This window comes from Herpailurus yagouaroundi, unplaced genomic scaffold (assembly GCF_014898765.1).
Source record: "Herpailurus yagouaroundi ecotype Mexico unplaced genomic scaffold, PumYag 100, whole genome shotgun sequence".
Lineage (NCBI taxonomy): Eukaryota > Metazoa > Chordata > Mammalia > Carnivora > Felidae > Herpailurus > Herpailurus yagouaroundi.
In genome coordinates this window covers 6,610,802-6,629,946 of record NW_024412391.1, presented here as the reverse complement: position 1 = coordinate 6,629,946, position 19,145 = coordinate 6,610,802, and the positions used below count along the sequence as shown (strand labels likewise).

General features: G+C 38.3%; 1 protein-coding gene across 3 annotated transcripts in view; it reads left to right on the top strand.

The window, feature by feature from the left end:
* Positions 1-19,145, top strand: part of AGK (acylglycerol kinase) — an 80,916-nt gene that overhangs the window by 30,381 nt on the left and 31,390 nt on the right. For all 3 annotated transcript variants that reach the window (XM_040471768.1, XM_040471770.1, XM_040471769.1), the window contains exons 4-8: positions 782-861; positions 5,770-5,845; positions 10,603-10,695; positions 12,623-12,655; positions 13,733-13,827. In XM_040471768.1, coding sequence (XP_040327702.1) covers positions 782-861; positions 5,770-5,845; positions 10,603-10,695; positions 12,623-12,655; positions 13,733-13,827 — 377 coding nt within the window. The remainder of the gene's footprint in view (positions 1-781; positions 862-5,769; positions 5,846-10,602; positions 10,696-12,622; positions 12,656-13,732; positions 13,828-19,145) is intronic.

Here is a 19,145-nt window from a genome sequence, read left to right as displayed (position 1 = left end):
GTGCTTAGTAAGTGTCGTCCTTCTTTTCCTTGCTAGTTAATGCTATTTGGCTATCAAGTTATACAAGGTCGCAAAGAGGAAGAGGCAATAGACTATTAGGTTTATTTTCTATATGTATGAAAATCTGAAGATGAAAAATTTTAATGTTTGTTTTTGAGAGAGAGAGAGAGACAGAGCATGAGCAGGGGAGGGGCAGAGAGAGAGGAAGACACAGAATCTGAAGCAGGCTCCAGGCTCTGAGCGGTCAGCACAGTGCCTGACGCGGGGCTTGAACCCATGAACCGCGAGGTCATGACCTGAGCTGAAGTCAGATGCTTAACCAACTCAGCCACCCAGGCGCTTTGAAAATATGAAGATTAATTGGTAACACATAGGTTCTTTATGAGTACGCTTTAGTAATAAATTGAAGGAGAAAAAGATTATACTCTGAAAACTGAGGACAAATCCGGTTAAACTTCCCTTCTGATCGACTGTGGCCTTGCTGATTATGTGTTTATAATAAACCTGGCCGTATCCTATGGAGAACAGAAAAGTTACTTACCTCTAGTAGATGAAGCAGGGTTTTTTTTTCTTCTAGAATGTAGGTGATTGTCATTAAATAATGGTAGACTTTGTTATTGCCCACAGTGTTTTTGTCAGTATGAAATCCTGAAAGAACATTTTTCCCCCAGAGTAGATACTGTGTCTCCTGGAAGTAAATGCCTTTGGAATGAAAGAATATATGTCATCGCTAACTGAATAAAAAGACATTTGCTTAAAACTTTTCTTCTTTCCTTTTTAGGTGTTTGGCAACCAACTCATTCCTCCCAATGCGCAAGTGAAGAAGGCCACGGTTTTTCTCAATCCCGCAGCTTGCAAAGGGTAGCTCAGTTTGTGATTTGTCACATCCTCCCTTTTCCTAAGGGGTGGGGGGAATCCTGGACTATCAGGCAGCTAGTTGGATTGTGTGGAATTGGAAGAAGAAGGCTCAGTACTCATCTAGCAATATGATTAATTTGTAATGGAGAAACAGCAGTTAATGAGCTGTAACTTGTAAAGCTGTCTGATGCTTAGCCAACGTGTCTAGCTGCAGTTTAATAAAAATCCCAGAATTACCACTCTCACATAAGTCTTCCCTGTGTGGGGACAGCCCCTGCTGTTGCGATGGCAATGATCGAGACTTCTCTGTCACAGGATGTTCCACGATGGCCAAGAGCACTGTGGGCTTGTGAAGTCAGAAATGACCTTTCCAGAAGGAGGGAACCTTGAGCTAGGTCTTTGGAGGTTGGCAGACTGACAGCACTCAGTCTTCCTGATGGAGGAGATGGGCCAGGGGACGGGGGTTGTGCTAGGGACAGGAATGACTAGTTAGGTCCCTCCTGTGTCCCATGACAGTCTGTGACCTGGTCTGGCTGGCCTGGAAGAGTTGTGTGAAGACATGGTGGGCATTCAGGTGTGAGGAATCCATGGGACTTTGGTTAATAATCACATGTTTGTGTTCATTTATCATAACAAGGGTCCTGTGCTGGTGCAGGACGTTGAGAGTGGGGGAGGCTGTGTGTGCATTTAGCAGGACAAAGCGTCCGTGGAAATTCTCTGTGTTTTGTGCTCATTTTTACTCTGGACTTGAAAACTGCTCTAAATAATAAGGTGTATAAATTTTAAAAAAACATAAGGGAAAAAAATTTTTTTTCATTCTTAGGTGCTGCTCTCATTTAGTTGGAAAGGTGAATTTAAAAAGATTTTGAAGGCTTTTAGAAAAAATCATTTAAAACTTAAAGTTATTCTTTTTAAGTTTATTTATTTTGAGAGAGAGAGAGAGAGCGCGCGCAAGCGCGTCTGAGATTCAGAGAGAGAGAGAGAGAGGAAGAATCCCCAAGCAGGCTCTGCACTGTCAGCACAGAGCCTGATGAAGGCTTGAACCCACAAACTGTGAGTTCATGACCTGAGCCAAAATCAAGAGCCAAGCGTTTAACCGACTGGGCGCCCCTAAGATGCAAAATTATTCTTAAAATATAGTAAGGATTAAAAGGTTGTGTGTGTGTATGTTGGGCGGAATAATATTTTTTATTCTCCCTAATGACCAGAACAATTCTTTTTGTCTTTTCTGAGGATCAGAAAATTAATAAATATGTATTAGGTTGGATCGTTTAAGATCTAAGTCAAATGATATTAAGAACAACAACAACAAAAAGAATAGTTGGGACCAGCTTCTAAGTAGTCTTGTGTAAAACGCAGGGTCTCTGAAATAAGTTTCTTGAGTAAGAAAGAAGTAATTTCTTGAGAATAGTGAGTGTGGCTTTACAGATAGAAGGAGGAGTCAGGCCTTATTTTTAGTTCTGCAGTTTCTGACACTTAACTACAGATTGTCTGAACTGACTCTGCCTGCTTGAATCCTATCAGACTGGCTTGGTCAGAGCCACCTCCCTCCCCCATGAACATACCAATCTTAACGCCTGTTGATCATTCGTCCTCACACCACATAATCAAAATACCCAAGATAACTAAACAGTGGTGGCCTGTGGCAGAAGCTGGCAGAGAACTCTGTGGGCTTCAGAGTTGGAAGGACCAGACTTGTATACTCTTTGGTTCTGTGTACTACGGGAGTTACATAACTTAAATCCTCAGTGTACTCATCTGTGAAATGGGAAAGTAATAGCTCCTACCTTATACAATTGCCATATAGAATAGACGCCTTTAGGATTAGATGAGATAATGCCTATAATGTGTTGGGCGTTTCTATTTCCTGTAAGCACTGGATAAAAGGGGACTATAAGCCGCTGTGATTACTTTGACTTGTTGGCGAGATTCAAAACGCTCTCTACTTGCTCTCGAAAGTGCTTGTAACTCCCCCCTGCCTACTGTAGTATAACTGTTGTAGGTCCTATTGCTTTAGAGACCTAGTAAGTTAGCAACTTGCTAATTCTGATGAAGAAAAATATGACACATTAAGTTCCTACTTAGATATTTACATTAAAAAATTAAGAAACTTTTTTAGAGCAGTTTAGGTTCTGTGTACATTTTTACATGTGAAGATATTGGCATTTCTAAAGGTGGATTATTGTCTAAGAGTATAAAATCTTTATCTTTAAAGGTGAGGCAAGGGAAAGTCTTCTAAAGTTAGTGTCCCTTTTAGCAAGGTGAACCCTTGTATGCTTCTGGCCAGCCGCCACTCTGCAGCTCTCCAGCATCTTTTTTTCCCCTAAGCTTTCACTATTTAATTGCACTATTTTTGTCCTCTTGGCTCTGCTCTGACGCATAATTCATAATTCATCGTGTAGCTATTTCATTATGTAGTGCTGGTTTAAAACTACATGGGTGCTTTAAGAAATAAGATAACTGTGTGTTTAGCATTAATAAATAATACATTAAGAAGTAATTGTTTTTTTGGTGTGTATGTGAACCTGGAAATTGCTGTAGGTACATAAAGTTTTCCTTTAGCTCTGGTGCTATCTCACCTTTAATTATGTAATAAATAATGCATTTCTTCCTGGTAACACTTTCAATTTTTTATATCGAACATGAGAAGGGAAAAAAATCACTTTCATTTTAGAGATTGTCTGTAGCCATCGTATCCCGTAAAGACGTGAATAAAGCCCAAATGTTCAAATCCTAGTTCTTCAACTTGGAGGAGTTTACCGATTTGTTGTAAATGATTAAAATAGCAGATTGAGATTGGTCCATAGTTGTGCTTCTCCGTGAGAGCTGATCCACTTCTAGCTGATCTTTTCTTATCAATCTAGTAATGAAAACAACCCTGGAAGGAGAAGCATTTGTAGTATTACTAGCTCAGCCCTTTGCTGTTGGGTGAAGCCCCAGAAATGGTGAGCTGGAAAAGGGAGGTCTTCATGTAGCCTTCCCTGCTTGTTCTAAGAAGCATTCAGGGCACTAGACGGGGCAGGGGATATTTGTGCCCTTTGCTTCTGACGTGCTCGTGTAAATCACGAGTTGGAGACACACTTTTTGAGTGGTTCTCGTGAAAATTTGTCCAACCTTCTCCGTTTCTATTTTAATTCAGAATCAGAAATGTTACCTGTTTCTCTCTGCCCTTTGGTGCTTATTTCTTTTTAAAGAATGTTGAATTTGGTCTGTGCCTCACTGCACATGTGGCCCATGAGCTACCTGTGCGTCTCTTCCTAGTATAAAATGCCTGTGAGAAAGTCAAAGCATGCATAACTGCTTTAAAAAAAAATCTTTTTTTTTAACATTTATTTATTTTTGGGAGACAGAGACAGAGCACATGTGGGGGAGGGGCAGAGAGAGAAGGAGACACAGAACCCGAAGCAGGCTCCAGGCTCCAAGCTGTCAGCACAGAGCCCAACGCGGTGCTTGAACTCACAAACCGTGAGATCATGACCTGAGCCGAAGTCGGACAATTAACCGACTGAGCCACCCAAGCACCGCCCACCCCCCCCAAAACGTCTTTGAAAGAGGACTGAGTAAATGTGGATGTGAAAGTTAGAGGTTCGGCGTTTTGAAAGTTCTAGCTTTTGTTCTTCTTCGATGTGATAGTTGAAAATGTTTGGGCAGAAAACAGGTCAACTGATTGGTATGCTTAACATTTATTCAACTCTGAGACTATGCCATTGGGGACTCTTTGCAAGTTGTGCAACCCTTGATTCTTGGGCTGTGTTTCTGACTCCTCACCTGCACCGGACAAGAGTCACTGTCAGAATGATGTATTTGATGCTTTTAAAACACAGGCATTCTTCAAAGGACTCTGTTTCTGTTCTTAGATCACCTCACAATTGTGTCGTTTCCTTTTCCGCAGAATTTACATGTCTACATTTGGGGCAGGTTTATTCATTCATGCGTTAGTGCATTCATTCATCAGATACTTATTAAATATCTTCTGAGTGTGCCAGACGTAATCCTAGAGGCTGGGGGATGCAAGGATTATAAGATTCGGTGTCTGTTTTTGGAAGGCTTTCAGTCTTGTCCCAAAGACTGTCTTGCCAGATCACTGATCGTCACGCAATAGGAAAATTCCTAAGAGAGGTGTATACAAAGTGATAGGGCAATAAAGAGAAGTATGTGACTATGCCTGGGAGCTTCAGACAAGCTGTTGGTTATCCTAAAGTTACATTAATTTCAAACTTACCCTTTCTTAGCAGAAATTCTGCCTTCATCGAAAAGAATTTTGCTCCTTCTCCTGGGATTTCACTACAGGTTTGAAACTCAAGAAATGGAGATATCTCTAGTATTTGAAACTGTTAAAAATGGTGTATTTCTTCATCAAAAATTGTGTCCACTGAGTTAGAATTAATCAGTATTCTGTGGGGTTCAGTTTATTCCCTCGGGCCATATGAAAAATGTTAAATACACTCTCCTTCTACCCCTGGAATATAAATCAGTTCCGTGAGGACTTACTACATTATACTTAAGTTCTAGTTGTTTTTGTCTGCTTTGTTGTGCTGTGTCCCTAGCCCCTATACCTGTGTCTAGCACATAGTAGGTCCTCAGTAAATACTTGCTGAATGAATCAAATGTTGTTTCCTGAGGGGAGCCATACGCAGTGAACATTCTTCCTCTAGAGGAACTAGACTCTGAACTGTAAGCATCCCAGATGGGTAAGAGCTGATTGCATTAGAAGGTAAACTCCTGGAGGCCCCAGAGTGGTAGCATCTACGTTTCTATCCATAGAAGCTCATCACTCATTGTTCGACTTCCTGTACTTGCACAAATAGAGGAAATTTGCTTCTTGTTCTACTCCAGCGAGGATGGCTGGGCTTTTTATTCTCCCTCTTGAGAACTTGTGTTAACATTTTTGTATTTTTCCTTTGTCTACAGCAAAGCCAGGACTCTATTTGAAAAAAATGCTGCCCCGATTTTACACTTATCTGGCATGGATGTGACTGTCGTTAAGGTAAGAACGCTCCAGAGTGTTGATTTTTTCCGAGCTACTTATAACTTCTTCTAACTTCTTATAACTTACCTTCTTCTCTTGACTCCATAGCAGAAATCACTTAACACACAAGAAGCTGGGAACAGAGGAATCAATGTTGTGTCTTTGTTCTGATCATTAATAAAAGTGGTTTTATTTTTATTTTTTTCAAAGCACTGCCAGCTTTTCATTTTCAGAGTAAGATTAGATGGAAGCATGAACTTGATTCCTTTCATCTGCAAGATAGGACGTGGAATTACTGTCTCTTAGAAGATGAAAGTAGGAATAGCTGTAAGAATTCTTTTCCTGAAAATAAAAAAATTTCCACTTTGAGTAATTAATTACTTGGTAGTGCCACAGACAGGTAAACATTTTCTCTCTGGTGAGGAATTTTAAGTGGTAAAGCTGTAGAATTTGTGACATTTGGCTAAGACAAGGAGACAAAAGTAAGTTAGAAGGATTGTGCTATAGAGAAGACGCTCCAAGACTCCACTCAAAGCCCCAAAACTTTGAAGCAATATGTATATGGGGGGTACTGAGGCATGTGCGTTGAAAATCACTCTTCTCATGTTTGTAAGTCTGTAGTTTATTTTTAATATTACACACTTTCATGAAATCAGAGATTAAAAGGTAATTGAATCCAATTTACCGTGACGTGTTGACCTATCATGTCCAGCTGGTCGGAGATGTGGTCTTCAGTTGTCCACCCTCAGGGACGGGAGAAGGGGGAAGAGAGCTAACATTCATCTGAGTGCTTGTAATGCACGTTTCAGGCTCCACGTATGAGAGATCCTAGAATTGTTATGTAGGACTGACATTTCTTCTTTGAATGTTCGATTGAACTCAAAACCATCTGGACCTGGAGCTTTCTCTGAGGGGAGATTGTTTTGTATGGTTCTAGAAGTAGTGAGGTTCTATTCTTGAATTAATTTTGGCAAGGCACGACTTTCAAGCAATTTGTTCATTGCATTGAAGTTTTCAAATTAATTGATACCAAGTTGTTCCTAATTTCCTCCTTTTGACTTTAAGTTTCTGTAATACTTGTAGTATCTCATTTTAATTCTTCATATTGTTTATATGTGCCCCCATTTTTTCTCTCATTAGTCTTGTGAGAGATATGTCAATTTAATCCTTGCCAAGAATCAGTTTTTGGCATGTTGATCCTCTGGTTTATGTTTGTTTCATTAATTTCTAGTCTGTCTTTATTGTTTCCTTTATTCTACTTAGGGTTTTTCCCGCTGTTCTGTTCTGACATTTTAACTTGGATGTTTATTTATGTTTTACCGTTTTTCATTGTATTTATTTCAAGCTATAAATTTTGCTTTACTTCTTCAACTGCATCTTCCAAGTTATGATATATGATATTTTCATTAACATTCATTAAAAAATATTTTCTAATTTCCATCATGATTTTTGTTTGGCCAGTGAGTTCTTTAGACCCGTTTTTAAATTTCCAAATATAAAGTTTTTCTAGTTATCTTTTTTCCTAGTTAGCATTTTGTTAATGATTTCTTATTTGATTGCATTATGGGTCAGTGAATGTAGTCTATACAATTCCAGCATTTGGAAGTTTATCGAGTCTTGTTTTGTGGCCTAGCGTGTGTTTTGTTTTCATAAATGTTCCCCGTATGCATGAAAGAGTATCAGTCATCGGGTACCATGTTCTGCTTGTGCCCAATGAGTTAAGTCTGTTTGTTGTGTGGTTCTAGTCTTCTGTGTCCTGAGTTTTTTCCTTCTGCTTTAACTATAGAGAGAGGGGTATTAGAACGCTCCCACCGTTAGTGCAGATTTTTCTATTTCTCTATGTAGTTTTGCTCATTTTTGGTTTTTATATTTTGAGATGGTGTTGATAGATTGCTCTCCCGTTTCAAGTCACCTCATTTGTCTTGCACTTTGACCCTGTCGAGAGCAATTCTCTTTAGCCCCAGTATTATCTCTGCCACAGTCTGTCTTCTCTAGTATTAGTGACTCTAGCTTGCTTTGGTTGGTTTTTGCTTGGTGTAATATTTTTTTATCCCTTTACTTTCAGCCTTTTTGTATCTTTATATTTTAGATGTACTGCTGGTAAAGGCTTGAAAACAGGGTATTTTAAGGATCCAACTTTTTTTTTTTTTTTTTTTTTTTTGGTCTTTTTACTGGACCATTGAATCCATTAACATTTATTATAATTACTGCCGTATTTCTTTCTACACTAGATCTCTACTGCTACATAAGAAATACCTTGACAACTGCTTCTCTGCTTCTGATTCTGTTGGTCAGTGGTCTGTTCAGAGCTGCCCTTGTGCTGGTCTCACTGGGCTCACCCATGGCCTGGCTGAGGAGGGATGGCCTAAGATGGCCTGACTCATGTATCTGTGGGTCAGTTCTGCTGCTGTCTGGCTCATGTGGTCCCCAGCACACATCTTCACCTGGCAGCTGGGTTCTCCGAAGTAAATTACAGACATCATGTCATTTTAATCCCTAGATTTTTCAGTATGCACTTAAAAAAAAAAATCAGACTACCTTTCTTTGTAACGGCGGTGTCCTTATTATACCCAGCACAAGTAACAGTTCTCTAATATCATGTCATGTCATGCTAGCTAGTGTCTTGATTCACTTTTCTTTATTTAATATCATTAGGCCACTTTTTTTTTTAATCCTTCCTTTGTTGGTGCATTTGGAATTTTCATCTTCAAGTATGTTATCCTTATAAATGTAATCTTTTAAATAACTGTCTATTAAATCTGTCAAAAATTTTTAGAATTTTGGTGCATTCATGTACATATTTATATTTATTAATTTTTTTGCAAGTATTTATTGACTGTCTACTGTGAGCTAAGTCCTGTTCTAGGTATTGGGGATACAGGCTGAACAAAATAAACTTTCCATGTCTGTCCCCAAAGAGCTTCAAAGTGGGAAAGGGATCAGATAGGAAACAGATACACAAACATAGGGTTTGTCGGATGGTGATGAGTGCCAAGAAGAAATATCAAGTAGAGTAAGAGAACCAGGAGGAATAGGGGTGTCATTTACATATTCAGTAAATTACCTTTTGCCTCTATTGTTGATAGTGTTGTATAGAGAAAGGCTCAAGGGAGAGTCCTAAAGAAATATCACTGGGAATCTACTTACAATTTGATGTCACTTCACTGAGCTGCTCCCTTGGAGCACAGACCTTCAGTTGGTACCTAACTAACCTGCTTAAATTTTAGCGTATCGTTCCCACATTTCTCTATTTTGTCCCCGAGGACCTCATCACATAGCTTGCCAGGTGCCTTGCTAAAGAGCAGATACAATGTCTGTCTAGTTTCCCATATCTACTGATCTAGTAATGTCAAGGAAGATGAGGATAGTCCAAAATGCCTTGTTCTTAGCGAACCCATACTGATTCCTGACGATCGCCTATTCTGGGATACTCACAACCCATCCTCTTAATCAGGATTGACATATATTCTTTTTAAAAAAAATTAACTATTTGCAAACGTGTGTTTAACTATAAAGCCAGCCATTTCATTTTTAGAATAAAAGTGGGATAATTCATCATAAGATTAATGGTGTTAGTTCAGGGCTTCTTTTTTCCTCTGTGTTAACTGTGCTCAGGCACTTTGCCTATTAGTGTGTCTTGTACAGTGTCAATAGGAAGGGCTGTTTCCTATTTTAGTATTAGTTGCATTATGTGTTTTAAAATTTAATGTTTGGTTTTAGAGGTAGTGGCTTAGATGATTCATTGAAGTCTGCATACGTATCTGAGGAAATACTTTCAGTAAAAATGGTGAGGTTTAGGTACTGTGTTGTAACTACTCTGAATCATACCTGTACATCTTTAACGTGTAGTCATAGCAAAACCTAACCTTTCATTTAAGTACAGTACAAGTTATGAACAGTTACCTTGCTAGTTTAGTAGTTTTATACACTGCTTTACAACAGTACTAAGGGGAAGCTATTAGTACCCCATCCCCCAACACACATAATCTCATTGATAAGGAAATTAAGCTCCTGAGAGTTTAAGGCCTCTCAGCTAAAAAGTAGCAGGGTTGGCCTTTAATCTGGGTTTCTTGGGTTCCCAAATCTGTGCTCTTTTCATTACATCTGTTACTCTGTATTTGCATATACACATGACTTCCTGCTTTCAGATGAAAGGCACCCAGTAAATAGTGTAATTGAATCTGCACTGGACTGGAAATGAGTCCTTTGACTAGCTAACTGTATAACTGGAGACAGATCACTGGGTTTGAGTTTTATATATATGTATATATGTGTGTATATATATATATAAACATTTATGTAACATATATATATATAAATATGTATAAATATATATTTTAACATTTTTTTAAAGTGTTTATTTCTGAGAGAGACAGAGTACAACTGGGGGAGGGGCAGAGAGAGAGGGAGACACAGAATCTGAAACAGGCTCCAGGCTCTGTGCTGACATCTGACAGCAGGGCTCGAACTCACAAACCGCGAGATCATGACCTGAGCTGAAGTTTGATGCTGAACCGACTGAGCCACCCCGGCACCCCGAGTTTTATATTTTAAAGAAGCTTAAAGATGGTTTCTGAGGTCCCTTCCAGCTCTAAACAGTACAAAAGTATATATATAATTGCTTTGATAGCTGCTTAGTTTTTCATGCCTATCAATTATGCAGACTTTGGGGAAAGACTTGTGTAAAACTTCAAAGAAAATATCCCAGATGTTTACATCTTTGATCTTATGGCCCTAGGATGATAAATTTACCAAAGTCTTCTTTTGTATTTCAGACTGATTATGAGGGCCAAGCCAAGAAACTCCTGGAACTGTTGGAAAACACAGATGTGATCATTGTTGCAGGGGGAGATGGGACACTGCAGGAGGTATGGCTGTTGTTCTGTTTGAAACCATTTTGAAGGTGAGAAAAATGGAAACTAGATGGTTGAGCAATGGCATAAAGTGGTTACAACTTAAGGAAATGATTTATTTTTAGTTTTTTTTTTTTTTTAATTTTTTTTTTTTTCAACGTTTATTTATTTTTGGGACAGAGAGAGACAGAGCATGAACGGGGGAGGGGCAGAGAGAGAGGGAGACACAGAATCGGAAACAGGCTCCAGGCTCCGAGCCATCAGCCCAGAGCCCGACACGGGGCTCGAACCCACGGACCGCGAGATCGTGACCTGGCTGAAGTCGGACGCTTAACCGACTGCGCCACCCAGGCGCCCCTAGTTTATTTTTTTAGGATTGTTACTCTCTGAAACAGGCATAGCATTACGTTTTCCTCATGTGCTTTTATTTCATCGCTTTGTATAAACTTTATACCCAGCATATAGAAGGATTTTTGTTTTATCAAATTGAAGTTGGATAAAAATGAATACAGAGAAGAAATGGTGTTGAGTCCAATAAGATTTTTATACGTTAGAGACTCTGATGGAGAAGCCCTGTTGGTTAGGGAGTTAGGGAATCAGTTTTAATTAGGAAGAATTTTATTCTTCTGAAATAAACTTAAAGATCCCCTTTTGAACAAAATGCATTTGCCTGTCCTCACATCATTTCCATCACATGGAATGTCATCTCCTAATAGTACAGTTAGAGGCCGGCGTCTACATATTTAGGTGTATGTATCTGCCTCTCTTTTAAAACTTCATGTCCTTAATGCTTACTTTGGTCCAATGAGGACAGGAAGTATGTTGCCCTAGCAGTGCTCTTCTTTTGGAGGGCAGCAGACTGAAACCTTCATTATGTATTGGAAACCCCTGAAGAGCCAGGTCAGGTGCCCCTCCTCCGGCTCAGTGTTTCCATCCCATGGGCCATAATTCACATTTGTGCCTCATTTCTGATTGCCTTTTGCCTCCATTTGGTGGTTTCCTCAGTGTTGAGGGATCCGGAGCTAACAGCAGACAGAGCAGTGTCCTATGTTTGACTTAGCAATTATGTGAGCCTTAGTAAGCTGCTTTTAGAAAGGCTGTGCTAATGATCTTGTAATTGTTTTTATGGCTTTTTAATGAAGTGTGAAGAATACTGGTAGCATGCCAATAAAGAATGAAGTAGACCTCATGACAGCCCCCTTTAATCCTGAAATTCAGTGAGGCAGGAGGTGAAGGGGGAAGATTGGCATCAGCCTGTACTTCACAAAACGTTTTTAAGAAATATATCAAATTGCGTATCTGGGATCATCACAGTCATATAAAAATAGGCACTGAATATGCCAAAACATAAAAAACTGATTAATGATGGTTGTTCTGCATGGTGGGACTTTGAGAAAGAATTTTCTTCTTTGGGTATTTTTCACCACTTTTACAAGACCTGTGTATTATATTTTAAAAATAAAACATGTACAAATTCAAATTAAAAATATCTTTTAAAAGCGGGGCCGCTCTTCCCCTTGTCTTCATTTTCATCAATAAGAAACATTTATTGAGCAGAGACTTTCCCGCGTGTAGCAAAGAGTTAGTTTTTTCCTGTATGTGCACTTATAGTACAAACTCAGCTCTTCCGTATGATTGATGGGTGCCTCACACTTGTATCCATTTTATAGAACTTAAAACAATTTTGCTAATATGATGTGGAGGTTTTATAATTATTTTGTCTTAGCCTCTATTGGACTATTGATTTTAGGTCAAGAATAAAATCTAATTTAGCTCTGATCCCTTTGCAGAATACTGTGGTTGAAGAGCTAGTACATCTTTTCACATAGTTTCTAGGAAGAAAATAGGAACAAGTTTGTGATCCATGAAAATTGAGTCTAATTCTTGTATGATAAGGGGAATACACGTTGTTTATAACATTTTTTTTTTTTAACATTTGTAGGTTATTACTGGAGTTCTTCAAAGAGCAGATGAGGTGAGCTTTAAAGAAAGAGCAATTGCATTTTAACTTCTGCATTTCTGTTCTTTTTCTCTTCCTTTACCTTTTTTTTTTTTTTTTTACCATTTTATATGTTAAGGTGCTTCCTTGGGTTTTAGTAAATACTGCTGCCTGTGTCCTAGAACACTTTTATTATTAATCTGTGGCAGACTTCTCTGCTGTAGTATTCCAGAGTACCCAATAGCTTTTTACTGGAAAAGCTATTGTTTGGAATATAAAATTTTCCCATGGAAACTCTTGTTCACAGAATTCCTTCATAAATGAATGGTGGTATATCCATATACTGGAAGCCATGGAGCAGTAAAAATGAATGAATTAGATCTATAAGTATTTATAGATCTTTCTCTCTATGTGTGTATGTATACACACATATATTTATGTGTACATATAAAATTTTTAAAATATTGAATGAAAAAGGCAAGTTGCCAAAGTATGTTAGGCATTACTACTAGGTTTTGGAATTCAGAAAACAATACTGTATACTATCGATGAATGCCTAAATATGTTGTAAAAGAATAACAATGTGGCTGGAAAGGAATCCCATCAACGGCAGGATAATGGTTGCCTCTCAGAAGGGAGAGAGGGAAACTGATGAAGGACTTCTCCTTGAATGTGCTTATTCTCTTTGCCTTCTTTATACTGGAGATTGTTTATAAAGCCTTGTCATTAGTTACTCTACAAAGGTTAGATATTTTTAGTTGAATTTTATCCACAATTTTTTGAAATAATACTGTGACAACATAATACAACTTCTGTCACAATAGCACATTTATCTAATATCTTTAAGACCCTCATTTTTGTAACCAAATTTCTTTGAACCAATTGCCGTTAATGAGTACCCAAATATTTCTTCCAGATTCAGAGTCCTGTTTTTAAGGGCTTTCTCATTCTAGAAACTGCTCACTTAATGTTACCTGATTGCTGGTCTAGGGAAGGGAGAGACAGGGTAGTGGACTTAGGGTCAGTTACTTTGTCATAGTGGACGCGTCTGTGTCTCTGTTCAGCCTGACTTTTTTTGACCAAAACCATAAAACTTTTCTTTTTTTCCCCTAGGCTTCCTTCAGTAAAATCCCCATTGGATTTATCCCACTGGGACAGACCAGTAGTTTGAGTCATACTCTCTTTGCCGAAAGCGGAAACAAAGTCCAGTAGGTTGTCAATGTGGGGCGGTAGCATTTGTGGGAGACTGAGCCTGGGAATGGACAGTTCACATGTGGGTGATATGAATTTTTTGGTTTTGTTTCTAGCTTTGATAGCCTGAAACCTCACATCATTAAGCGCAAGACCTAGATCAAATTTCAACCTTTCTGTTCACTGGGAAGTTTCCTTTTTTGGGTTCTGGGACCCTGGTGATCTGATATCAAGTGCCCAGGTCAGGTGTAGAGATGAATATTGATGTCCTTTTGTCAGTTTTGAAGATTGCATGCCTGACCCAAACTGTCTTTATGCCTTTATGTTGTAAGATTGTCTGGTGAAGACAGGTTTGCATTGATCATTTGTTTGCTTTAAAAATGCATGATCACAAACAGCATGTCCCTTGTGAAAACTGAACAGGTAGCCGCGGCTTCTTTATTCTGATAATATAAATAGCTAGAATACTAAGTAATAGTGGCATCCTTTGGGAAATGCCTAAAGTGGAAGGCAGTGTGGATAAAGCAGCTGGGGAAGCAACATCGAAATGAAATTGCTGTGAATCTGTCTTCAGGAGTCGGGCAGATTGTTGTTGTTGTTGTTCTTTTCTCTCAAAAGCCTTATGTAAACAAAGCTGTAGTCCTTCGAGAAGATGGAAATCTTGAATATGAGTCCTGGCTTTGAACAGTGACAAATAGTATAACTGAGAAAATCCTTTGCAGGCTCTCGTTGTCGGTTGCTTGATCTTTAATGTCAGCTTTGTGACACAGTTAGGGGAGATCAATAAATAAATACTCGTTGAATGTGTTAACTAAAATCTTCTCGTGATATTTCTGGTTATATAAGGTTCTAGAATCATAACAATAATAGTATTCAGGTGATTTACTGTGGGTTTTGTTTTTTTTTTTCTTTCTGCTTTTGGGATTTTGATTAAATTGGTTTCTGTGGATTTATTTTTGCTGTTACAATTTTAGGAGTTATTTTATATCTTTTAACCAATTCTCTCTCTTCTCTCTCTGTGTATATAGATCTACACACACACACACACACACACACACACACACACACACACACACACACGTGTACACCTACATATATATTATAAAAGTCTTGGTCTGTATGTCAAACACGAGGCATAAACATAGACCTATATCAGGCCTTCATCTAACGTCTCTTGCTTCAATCCTTAATCTGTGTGGGATGTCCAGTTCTTCATTAGTCATCCTAAAGCCTGACATGGCATTTCAGTTTGCCAGACTTGTTATTCCCAATTTAGAATTTCTGAGGAGCAGTAGATATAACAAAAAATGAATTATTCAAACATTTTTGTTTATCTGAGATAAATTCTATGTGGTTTGGGCCTTGGCTACTTTAAAGAGTTAGTCTTTCTTTCTGTGTCAATACAGATTATTTGAATTGTTTAGCCAATGTTCCCAAATATGTCAGCGATCCAGAGGGAGACCATGTTCCTTGGAGAACACCTTGCCTATCTAAAAAGCCAGCTTATGCGCGTCGTAGCTGCCCTCAAGGTCTTAGTTTGTTGAAGGTCTTCAGTTTTTTGGGAGCTGATTTTCCCTGTGGTTAAACTAATGTTGTTGCTGCTTCTATTTATAATTTAAAGATTTATAAAACTTAATTTATAAGCATGCCCAAGGGCTCTTAGGTAATTAAGTAAATTTGCCCTGGGTTTGGAATTTTGTAGACCTCTCAACATGGCAGATGCCTAAGGCCATTTAAGAGAACAAGGCTTTGTTTTTTGCACTGCTCTCAAGATGTGTTGTACCACAATTACTACAGGAGAAAAAAGAGTCTTGCCTCTGGAATGTTGCAGGTAAATAATCCTAAAAAATAGCTGTTCCATGCTACAGTGCTGCTTTATTTAGAACTTTCCATTACTGCCAGAGAATGATAAATTTGGAGTTGTGTCTTAGCTGTTCTCTGCCACATAATTTTTGGGGAAAAAATAATACTAAAAGGCTTTTTCATGGGGCACCTGGGTAGTCAGTTGGTTAAATATCTGACTTTTAAAAAAAAAATTTTTTTTAACATTTATTTATTTTTGAGACAGAGAGAGACAGAGCATGAACAGGGGAGGGGCAGAGAGAGAGGGAGACACAGAATCTGAAACAGGCTCCAGGCTCTGAGCTGTCAGCACAGAGCCCGACGCGGGGCTCGAACTCATGGACCGTGAGATCATGACCTGAGCCGAAGTTGGACGCTTAACCGACCGAGCCACCCAGGCGCCCCAAATATCTGACTTTTGATTTCAGCTCAAGTCTTGATCTCATGGTCATGTGTTCAAGGCCTGCACTGGGCTCTGCTGGGTGTGGAGCCTACTTTAAAAAAAAAAAAAAAAAAAAAAAAAAAAGATTTTTTCAGCCACAACATTGTATTTTAAGGTCAGTCTCTCAAAAGCTCTTCCTAAACCCCTCAATGTGCTAGGTGTTACTCAGAGCAAGTCCAGAGCTTTTGGATCCTTTCTAAGAGCTTCCTTCAGAATTAATATATTTATAGGATGTAAACCTGTGATCATGCTGCTTGCTTTCTCCTAAATTGAACCTCATTTTCTAAACTGCTGCCTCCTTCCTGGATAGCATCTGTACTGGAGGGGGAAAAATGGGGTAAAGACGTGTCGATAGAGAAATACGGAAAAGCAAAGTAGGCCATCTTTTCACTTTGATTTTGCTTACTGGGGAACCCAGAATGTACTCTAAGTGAGTTCATGTGTATATTTTGGGGAAAGTGTCTTAAACTGTATGTAACTTTGCTAGAAGTGCCGATTCAAGTGGATGTGATTCCTGACTTAGCTGTTTACATTTTAAGTCTGATCACACTGATGAGGAGGCCTATAAGTCATGGGCTTGCCCTTTGGGAACCATAGGTACTCCTTTGGTACGTCCACAGTAATCTCAGAAGGTGAGAGAGTGCACCCTTGGAGTTAGACCTAGTTGAACCTTGTTTTGCCACCAGCTTGCCCTGTCATCTTGAAAATATGATTAAATCTCCCTCTTCAGTCAGTTTCTTTACCTGCATTTATCAGATGCCCAACAATAGTACCTCAGAAGATTAACAAGTTAAAATAAGGACTAGTTAGGTAAACAAGCAATTATGCTTGGTAAACCATGGGATAAGACTTTATGCATATTTATTGGTGATTTAGGATGGAAAATAGTAAATAAGAAATAGGCTGACTGTACAATTAATGAGTTTAGATTCTATAATTAAAACAACATAAATCAAAAAAGACAACCCTCTATTCTCTCGCTGTTTCACCTAAGGAAAAACATTTATTGTTATTAGAAAAAAATTTTTAATGTTTATATATTTTTGAGAGATAGAAACAGAGTGAAAGCTGGGGAGAGGCAGGGAAAGAGGGAGACACAGAATCTGAAGCAGGCTCCAGGCTCTGAGCTGTCATCACAGAGCCCGACACGGGGCCTGAACTCTCAAACTGCGAAATCATGACCTGAACCGAAGTAGGCCACTTAACTGACTGACCCAGGCACCCCAGGAAAGGCATTTATTTTTAAAGGAAAGAACATTTTACTATAGAAAGGTTTTTTTTTTCCTACCAGTGGGGTACAGAGCAGAACGGATTAGGAGGAGCCATATTAGGAGAGAAACGACACTTTTTTGAACAGAGATTATAGTAATTGCTAAATGTCTCCTTTTTTATAGTCGTACTTAAAGGCTAGACACACTAAATCTTTTACTTTATTAGTAATTACTGTGTTTTTCTAAAATATAACAATAAAGGTAATAGAATACTAACATTGCTGAGCCTTTACAAAAAAACATGAAACACTTAGGGATAAATCCAACAAAATATGTGTAAGATGTATATGCTGAAAACTACAAAACCTTGAAGAGAGAAATCAAGAAAACATAAATAAATGGAGAGACCTGTGTTCGTGGACTTCAAGACTAATATTTTGATGTTTGTTTTCCAAATTGATCTCTTTTTCAAGATTTTTTATAGAAATGGACTTGTAGATCCTAAAATTTATATGGAAAAATAAAGGAACTAGAATACCCAGAATAACTTTGAAAAAGAATAACTAAGTTTGAGGACTTACCCTATCTGATTCTAAGACTAACTCTGTAACAGTCCAAGACCAACTCTTTCAACAGTTGGTGCTGAAACAGTGAGCTAACCACATGCAAGAAAATGAACCATAACACATACTTCATAGTATATATAAAAATTAACATGAAATCGATCATAGGCTTATATGTAAAGCCTAAAACTGTAACATTTCTAGAGGAAAATCTTTGTGATCTTGGTTAGGCAATGATTTCTTAGGACACAAAAAGCAGAAGCCTTTAAAAAAAAAGATAAATTGGGCTTCAGTAAAATTTAAAACATCTGTCCCTTGAAAATAATTGTTAAGAAAATGAAAAATCAAGCCACAGATTGGGAAAAAAACTTTGCAAGATACATATCTGGTAAAGGACCAGTATCCAGAGTATACAAATAACTCTCACAATTCACTAATAAGAAAACAAACTCCCTTGTAGAAAGAAGGGCAAACCATTTGAACAGACACTTCACCAAAGACATAGATGGCATTTGTCATTAGAGAAGTGCAAGTTAAATCCACTTTGAGACGCATCTATTAGAATGGCTTAAACAAGCCAAACAGAAACCTGACGTCATCAAGTGCTGACATATACATGAGGCAACTGAAACTCTCATATTTCTGATGGAAATGCCAAGTGGTATAGCTACTATGGAAAACAGTCTGGCAGTTGCTTATAAAATTAAACCTGTGAGCCATAATTATAGGTGCTTACCCAAAAGAAATGAAGACATCTGTCAATACAAAAACCTATAGAGGAATGTTTATGGTAGCTTCATTGGTAACTGCCAAAAACTGGGAACAGTCCCAGCATCCATCAATCGGTGAATGGATAAACTGTGTACTTCCATACAACGGAATGCAACTCTGCAATAAAAGGAAATAGTCTTTAAATTCATCCAACAGCATGAGCCTCATACTCGTGCTAGGAGTTTTAAAAAGCTAGTGAAAAGGCTTCACACTTCTTATTTCAAGTTGTAGGACATTCTGGAAAACAGAAAGCAGCCAGTAGTTGCCAGAAGCAGATGGTGGGGTGAGTGGGTTGGCCACAAAGGGCCATGAAGGAACTTTCTGAGATGCTGTAAACGTTCTGTATCTTGGTCATGGTGATGATTACATGACTGAAGGCATTTGTCAAAATTTGTAGAACCGTATAACTAAAAGCATGAAATTTGCTGTGTATAAATTATATCTCAATAAATCTAACTTCAAAAAAGAAGTTAAAATATTAAACTAATTCTTTTAAGCTTAGATAA